Source organism: Alexandromys fortis, unplaced genomic scaffold (genome assembly GCF_014885135.2).
Source record: "Alexandromys fortis isolate MF-2015 unplaced genomic scaffold, M_Fortis_MF-2015_v1.1 scaffold_29, whole genome shotgun sequence".
Classification (NCBI taxonomy): domain Eukaryota; kingdom Metazoa; phylum Chordata; class Mammalia; order Rodentia; family Cricetidae; genus Alexandromys; species Alexandromys fortis.
The window spans coordinates 3,648,075-3,656,735 of record NW_026067891.1 but is presented as its reverse complement, the minus strand read 5'-3'; the positions used below and the strand labels follow the sequence as shown (position 1 = coordinate 3,656,735).

The window sequence follows — 8,661 nt, the reverse complement described above, 5'->3', positions numbered from 1 at the left end:
CCAGGCTTCTGTGGGTGGAGGGGCAGTGACTCTAGCTAAGGACAGAAGGAGATCGTGTCCAGACTAGCCTCTCCATCTTGTTTTTCTCCTTTCAAACACCCAGCTAAGCCTGACCCACCTACTGCAGGGCACGCTGTGCAGCTCAGCATGCCCCACTGCCCACCCTGCCTGGGAGGCGGTGAACTTGCACTCACTGGTCAATTCATATCAGTCCCAATGAAAGACATGTGTGGCCACAACACGCACCTCTGGAGTAGAGATGTTGCACTCTATGCCCACATCCTGTGGAAGAAAGATAAATGGGACCCTGGGGAGCCCCGAGGGGAGACAGAGTGAAGCTCCTATCTGTTAGCACGTTTGCCCTCAGCTCTCCTGGCTGCAGAAGCCGATGTTTGGGACCAGAGATCTCTGTGACTCTGAAATGCTGTGGCTGCTGTTCCTCACCCTCCCTGGCCTGGGGAGCACAGTACCTGTGACTCCTGGTGAGTCCTAACCTTGAGCCCTTCTGCTGTCCCTGGCTCAGATTCCTGCTCCAGATCGCCTGGGGTTATGTCAGACTGTCAGTTTGCCAGGAATCTCATTGACTCCTGAGTCGTGGAAATCTCTGCCTGGTGTCTGATGTTCCTACTTGCTTCCCCAGACCTCGGTTCAGGACAGGAGTTGGTTGGCATCGTTGGGGGCTGCCCTGTCTCAGTCAGTCGGTTCCCATGGCAGGTCAGCCTGAGGTTCTACAGTATGGAGTACAGAAAATGGGAACACATCTGTGGGGGCTCACTCATCCATCCTCAGTGGGTGCTGACTGCTGCCCACTGTGTGCAGCCGTGAGTAGGGTGACCCCTTCCCTTGGCTGGGAACAGATGGACATTGGGAGGTGGGTGGTACTTTGTGGGCAGGATTCCTGGTGGGAGACAGGATTTCTGAGACCTTCTGATCCCTATGTATGTTCTGAGGTTAATTTCCCTGCCCTTCAGCCTCTCTGAGGGGTTCATTGTCCTATCTCCCAGGAAAGAACTGGAGGCTTGTGGCTTTAGGGTCCAAGCTGGACAGCTGAGGCTCTATGAAAACGACCAGCTGAGAAAAGTGGCCAGGATCATCCGCCACCCCAAGTTCAGTGAGAAGCTGTCTGTTGCGGGGGGTGCAGACATTGCTCTGCTGAAACTGGACACCCCAGTTGTGCTGTCTGAGCATGTCCACCCTGTCTCCCTCCCTGCTGCTTCCCAGAAGGTCTCTTCAAAGAAGACCTGCTGGGTGACTGGCTGGGGTGTCATCGAGAACAACAGTGGGTATCGGGGAGACCTCATGTCCATGGTCAGCACTGGTGGGAAGAGGCAGTAGCCCCCCAGCTTTGGTTCTCAATGACTTTTCTCCACAGTGCCGCTGCCTCCACCCTACCACCTGAGGGAAGTGGCAGTCCCCATTGTGGAAAACAATGACTGTGAGCGGAAGTACCAGGGCAATTCTTCCTGGAACAGCAACACCAGGATCATCAAAGATGACATGCTTTGTGCTGGGACGCAGGGCCGGGACTCCTGCCAGGTGAGGGCCCGAGTGTCCTCTCCTCTCTCTCCCTTCCTGGCCCAGGACACTGGGACCCATTCACCCTGGCATCATGGGATGCCTGGAATGCTGATTCCTGTCTTTTCATACAGAAAGACTCCGGGGGCCCCTTGGTGTGCAGGTGGAACTGCTCCTGGGTCCAGGTGGGTGTGGTCAGCTGGGGCAGAGGCTGTGGACTTCCTGATTTCCCTGGTGTATACACCCGAGTGATGAGCTACGTGTCCTGGATCCATCGCTATGTCCCTGCGTTCCCAGAACCCTCAATGGGGCCAGGTGGGGTTCATACAACACAAGAAACCCTAACAACTCTTGATGACCCCGTCACTCCTCCTGCTGGTCCAGCCTCACCCTGTTAAACCTCCCTATTCCATGGTAGTAGAACTCCCTGTGCTCCTGGTCTAAAGTTTCTGCTGTCCCTTAGCTCTGGGAGGGAGGAGCTAAACCCACATCTCTCAGAAGTAGCTGGGCAGCCCATATCTCCTCCTTCCCCTGTTTCCCATTAAATGGTGGATTGTCTAAACGCTGTCTGTTTGAATTTGAACTTTGTATGAAGGTGAGACATCTTCCATTAGTACCTCTGAGCCGTTGGTGCTGTGAAGAAGAAGTGCCCACAGTCACTAAGTTAGTCCGCACTACTCTGTTGAGTCCAGCCCTCCAATGTGGGTGGTTGGGAACAGCGTAGCCTTGTTATAGGACAGGCTGCAACATTGCAGCTAGGGTTGGACGTAGGGGTGCTATGGGGAACACTTCAGTGATCAACAGTGAAGGGTGTTCTCAGAGCTCACACAGGTCACAACACAGGGCTCCAGCAGACCTGAAGTCCTGGGCCAGGGACTGGGTGGAGTACAGAAGCCTCGTCTATCCTAGTGGCTATGAACTTGTCATCTTAGGCCCAACACAGGGCCTCATGGTGGTGACAGTCACACCCCAGGCAAGTTTGCTTCCACTTGCCCATATCAGATGCAGGCCCAGTGAGGAGCTTTTCACCCTCCCTGGTCACCTATGCATTATAACACACCCAAGCCCAACAACCTTTAGCCAGATAGACCGTCATGTCCTGTTTCCTACTCTGTTGGGCACTCCCCGTTTCCACCTGGGGTGCTTATGAGACTGAGACACCCTCTCGACTCTGGGAGCATGGCTGGAGGTATCACCATTCCCAGGCAGATTCACCACCCCTGGACATGGTGTTTCTCTCGAGATGGGATCATGTGGCACTCTCAGTGTCCTTTACCAGACTGCCTAGTTGACGATGACCTTGAATTTCTGATCTTCCTGCCTTTGCCTCTATAGCGCTGGCCATCACAGATTTGCACCCTACCCAGGTTGTACAGGGTTGGGGGTGGGACCTAGGGCTTCATGATTACTAGGCAAGTACTACTAACTGAGCTACACCCTTGGCTATGTTTTCTTTGTAAACATCTTATTTTAAGATGAAGGAAACTGGGTTGCTTAGGGGACAAAATGATGTCTTTGTCATGAGCCAAAGAACAAAAGTATTTTCAAAATTTAGGTGCACATATTCTCATTCCTCTTTGACTGAGCTCCCAAAGTCCAGTTGAAGAGTGGGAGGAGTGAGAATATGAACAAAGAGGTCAAGACCATGATGGGAACATCCACTGAAACAGTCTACCTGAGCTACTGGGAGTTCACCAACTCCAGCCGGACTGGGAAGGAACAAACATAGGACCAAAAGAGTCTCTCTGAGTGTGGGTGACAGTTGTATGGCTGGGGCAGACTGAAGGGCCACTGGCAGTGGCACTAGAATTCATTCCTACTGCATGTACTGGCTTTTGGGGAACCCATTCTCTTTGGATGGATACCTTGTTCAGCCTAGATATGGTAGGGAGGGCCTTGGACCTTCCCCAAAGCAATGTGCCTTCCCTTTCTGAAGACTGGATGGGCATGGGGTGGGAGAGTGTGTGGAGAAAATGGAAGGAGGGCAGGGAGTGGGAACTTGGATTAGTATGCATAATGAAAAAAGATAGTTTGCTTTCTTTCTTTTTTTTTTAAATTTAGGTGCACATGGTTGCTTTGGAAAAAACAAAACAAAACAAAAAACCCAAAAACCAAACAAATCCAAGCATCCACGACGCTACATTCTCACTGCCAAGGTTACATTCTGTGACCCCAGGGCAGGGTGACTCTCCTAAACATGTCATCAACAATTATGTTTGTTCCAATATTTGTAAAGGGAAATTGCTTTCTTTCATTACCATTCAGAACATGAGTCACAGCACTTTGTCAATGGATTTATGCAAACCACCCTTCTTCCCCATGGGTCCTGCAATGAATGTCTCTGGAGGCATTGTCTTGTCAGCTAGGAAACCTCAATCATTGGTTTAGTTTCTCTTTGTGCCTGTGTGGGAAAAAAAAAAACCAAATGCAGTAGTTTGGCCAAATTTAAATGAATAACGCGTCATAGAGTCTCAAAAGGCAAGAACCAGACATTGCCAAGACTTTCTGGAGGAAGGGGGTGTATCAGAAACCTCGATGAATTAAGTAATTCAATGAGACTATGTGTCTTGGCTCATACCTATAATCCTAGCATTCAAGAAACACAGACAGGAAGGTTGTGGTGAGTCAAGGCTAACCTGGGCTACAGAGATCCTGCCTCAAAACAATAATGACCCTAGCAGGGGTCTACACAGTGGCCTCAGACAGAAGTGCTTTTATTGAATGCTAGGCATTTTAACGATAGGGTCAGGTACACCAGCCACCTCCAGAACACCACTGAGTGCTCCAGAAGCGGCTAAGGAGGGTGCTACTTGACTCACTGGACTCTTCACACATGACAAAAGCTTGAAATTAAGGAGGCCGCGGCCGTTGCTGGCCTCTGCTCGGGTGTTCTGGGTTGCTGTTGTGTTGGGTGGGTCAGGTAGTTGTGAGCAAGCATGGGATGCAGAGCCCACAACCCGGACTAGCTGCCCCTTTCCACTGTCAGCTGACAGCATGTCCTGCCTTTTATGAACTCTTGTAAGTGCTGCTATGTCTATCAACTTTTAATAAAGATAATATCTTTGAAAAAAAAAAAACAATAATGACCCTGAAGCCAATTAAACCAACCAGGTTCCTCTCCTCATGGGGACCTAGTGTGCAATGGTTGCTAAGAGCAGTCTCTTTGGGAACGTGTGCAGCTGGGTTACCTAAATGGGTCACCCCAAGGGACCTTGCAGACAGTTTTCTGGTGGATATTAACGTCTCTGATCTCAATGTTGTCCCCAAGCTGGGCTCCAGGCAGGTGCCTTTGGGAAGCCCCAGGGCACAGTAGTCAGGGTTCACACTGGCCAGCTCATCGTGTCCACCTGGACAAAACTAGACTAAGGAACATGTGATTGAGGTCCTGTGTAGAGCCAAATTCAGGTTCCCTGGCCACTGGAAGGTACATTCTTCAAAGAAGCGGGATTTTCACCAAGTTTGATGCAAATGAATTTGACGACACGGTAGCAGAGAAGTGGCTCTTCTCCCATAGCGGTGGGGTGGAAGATGTTCCTGATTGTGGTCCCTGGACAAGGGGCAGCCCACGCATGCCTGAGGGCTTCCACTGTACCGTCCTGCAACCCACCAAATCACGTTCCGTAATAAATCTCACGTTGTGTGTGAGAAAACAAACAACAAACAAACAAAGAGATGACAACAAGACAAGCCCTATTGTAGCAAGAGAGGCCTCCGAGGCAAAACCCAGGTACACATGCCTGTGGCAGAGCTGCTAGGTGACATTGAAAACTGGAGACAGCTGGACAGATGTGCAGCCATCTGGACAAAACAAGACGAACTCACAAACCTCACACAACGCAAATATAAAGTTCAGATGCATTAAAATGCTTTTATTTTTCTTTCTCAAACCGGGTCTGGTGTGGAACGTGCTCCCTGCAGCACCGTGATCCCAGAGCACATCTGCTAATACAGGAGCACTGCAGGGCACCTGTAGGTGACAAGGTCTAAGAATCCAGTTTCTAGTCTTCTGAGACTCCCAGAAGACTAGACTCCCCAAGTCTGCATCACCTCAGTAGGATTCCAACAACTCCAGGGCTGTGGCGAGAGCTCAGCTGGAGAGCATTTGCCAAGGACACTCAGGGTGCTCAGGAAAACATAGCCCCCAAACCAGACAAATGATAGAAAACCCAAGGCTGGGCCCAGCTCTGGTTAAGTGGCCTTGGCAATATCATTGGCCTTGTCCCTGGGGCCTCGGTGGAAGTCACCTGCTAATAGTGTCCCTTCCCTGGAGAGACTTAAACAATGTCGACCCCCTCCTCAAAAGTATGATTCCGCTAAAGTTCTCCCTGGGGGAACCAGTTAGTTTTACTGGGCTTACTTAGAACACGGGTGAGGGGTTATGGAAGCGTGGGTAACTCCAAAGCTACTTTACTGGAAAGTTCACCCAGTATGGGGATGATGGCTCCGCAAGGACAGCGTTTTTTCTCTGATTAGCCTCCCTGAGCCCCTGTACTCTCTGCCTCCCACATCCAGAGGGCATTTGCCATTAGTGCAGAGTCGCGTTAACATGGCTGTCTACTTTCATTTCTGGTGCTCTAATAAAACATCCTGGAAAAGCAACGTTGGGCTTTATTTGGCTCACAACTACAGATCACAACCTGTTATTGAAGGTAAGCAAAGGCAGGAAGGAGAATAAAAATATGGATCATAATTCAACCCCTTGCTCTCAGCTAGCTCGCTCCTGAATAGTGCTACTCAAAGTGGGCTGGCTCTTCCTGCATCAGTTAACAACCAAGACAGTACCACACAGACACGCCCACAGGCCAACCTGAGCTAGATACTTCTTCCTTATGACTCTCTTCCAGGTGACTCTAGGCTGTGTCACCGTGGAAGTCTGAGTAAGAATGACCCCCATAGGCTCACAGATTTGAGGGAGTGGCTCTGTTTGAAAAGATTAGGAGTGCAGTGGGAGGCCGCTTGTTTGTTTCCTGGCTACTCCAGAAATAATCACACAGAGACTATATTATTTAAATCACTGCTTGGCCCATTAGCTCTAGCTTCTTATTGGCTAACTTTTTTTTTTTAATATTTATTTATTTATTTACTATACAATATTCTTTCTGCGTGTATGCCTGAAGGCCAGAAGAGGGCACCAGACCTCATTACAGATGGTTGTGAGCCACCATGTGGTTGCTGGGAATTGAACTCAGGACCTTTGGAAGAGCAGGCAATGCTCTTAACCACTGAGCCATCTCTCCAGCCCCTTGGCTAACTCTTACATCTTAATTTAACCCATCTCTATTAACCTGCACATCACCACAAGATCATGGCCTACCAGCAAAGTTTCAGCACGTCTGTCTCCCGCAGCAGCTCGATGGCTTCTCTCTGGCTCCGCCTCCTGTCTCCCAGCATTCCATTTAGTTTTCCCCACCTAACTCTGTTCCCCTATAGCTCTGCTATAGGCCCAAAGTGGTTCCTTTATTAACCAATGATATTCACAGCATACAGAGAGGAATCCCACATCAAGGAGGTGTCACTGGGGATAGGCTTTGAGGTTTCAGAAAGTCCACTCCAAGCTCAGAATCTCTTTCTTCCTGAAGAGTCCAAGAATAAGAATATAAAAAAGTAGATTGCAGAAATAAGAAAGTAGAAATAAAGAAATATAAAGTTGTAAGCCTAAGAGAATGAGAACAGACTGTCAGCAGCTTTCTCAGCAGCTTAACGATTAGCTATTAACAGTGGGTTACTCCGCTTTACAACCCAGAGCTCTATTTGCAAGGCTGAAGCTGCCCTCTGCAAATTTAGGATGGCTCTGTAAACTGAGGGTCAGCTTTTAGGTCCTGCCTCCCCCGCCACTCATGACCAGAAATTGATGTGAGTTAACTTTTAAATGATGGGATGTACGTGACTTTTTGGTTTTATATTGTCCCACACCCTTCCCTGCTATGCAAAACTGGCAGCATTGGGGAGGTGCAGAGCCTTGGTAAACATGTCAGGGAAGCCAAGGGAAAACAGTGGACTAAATACAAGCTCTAGCTTAACTGAAAACTTCTGTTAATGGAAATTGCAAAGGAGGGCAATTTGTATCTGAGTTTTACCTTGAGGTTATAAAAATTCCTTTATTATTGCCTAATCCTTACTATAAAAGGGAAGGTTCAAAAGCTGTCCTTTGCCACAGCCTTATAAGCCCGGACTCAGGCTGTGGTCTCAGCTAGCTGATAAGCTTTTTGTGCCACATGGAGATTTTTTTTTCATTTTTTTCCCCCTAGAATAAAGTTTGCTTCTGGTTTACTAGATTCGGTGGTCTGTCCCCATCCTTGTGTGACCCTCGTGGACCCAACACTTCCTGCTGCCTGTGGATCTGGATCTGGACCTCTCAACTACTCCAGGACCATGTCTGCCTGTGCACTGCCATGGTCTCCGCCATGATGACAATGGACTAAACCTCTGAAAAAGCATGACCCGGTTAAATGTTTTCCTTTATAAGAGTTGCTATGGTCACGGTGTCTCTTCACAGTAACAGAACGCCGACTAAGACAGTCACATTGACAAAACTAACCAGCACAATCCACCCCTTGTCAACTTGATGCACAAACAAGTCATTTAAGCCATAACTTCCCATTCCTTGTCTCCAAAGTCCCATCTGTTAAGATGATATCAAATAAGTCCAACTCCAAAAAGCCCCCAGACTCTCAACTATGAGATCCTATGAAATTAAAAAAAAGTTATAGATTTAATTTTTCTTATCCCTAATGGGAAGAACTGGGGCATAAAGAAAATCACGCCAGCTCTTCTTCCTCTTCCTCTTCTCTCTCTTCCCCTCTCCCCAGCCCCTGTCCTTCTCTCTCTGTGTCTCTCTCTTTCTGTTTGTGTGTCTGTCTCTCTGTGCCTCCCTCTGTCTCTCTATGTCTATCTCTCTGTCTTTCTGTATCTCTCTCTCTTCCCATGAGGTTTCTCTGAACTCTCTTTCTCCCCTCTCTTCCTCCCCCTCTCCCCATAAAGAAACCCTCCAGGTGAAAAAGAAAAAAGAAAATCACACCAAGGCAAAACTAAAATTCATTTGCGTAAATCCAAATCCCGTAGTTTCAATTTCTGACATATGGGACCCACGCACAATCCTCTGGGCTCCAAAGGGCTCGTGAAGTCCCACGTCTCTGTTTCCTTCAA

The 8,661-nt window shown here is 48.7% G+C and overlaps 1 protein-coding gene and 1 non-coding gene across 2 annotated transcripts; both read left to right on the top strand.

The window, feature by feature from the left end:
• The first annotated feature begins 297 nt into the window (after positions 1–297).
• LOC126497511 (mastin-like) lies at positions 298–2,057 on the top strand. Its single transcript, XM_050135579.1, has 5 exons — positions 298–482; positions 641–821; positions 1,005–1,279; positions 1,373–1,536; positions 1,650–2,057. Exons 1-5 carry the CDS (start codon positions 389–391, stop codon positions 1,911–1,913), a joined length of 978 nt encoding a protein of 325 aa, XP_049991536.1. The 5' UTR covers positions 298–388; the 3' UTR covers positions 1,914–2,057.
• A 2,546-nt stretch (positions 2,058–4,603) lies between these two features.
• On the top strand, positions 4,604–4,739 carry LOC126498744 (small nucleolar RNA SNORA70). Its single transcript, XR_007590888.1, has one exon. It is a non-coding gene; the product is annotated as a small nucleolar RNA SNORA70 (small nucleolar RNA).
• Positions 4,740–8,661: the final 3,922 nt, after the last annotated feature.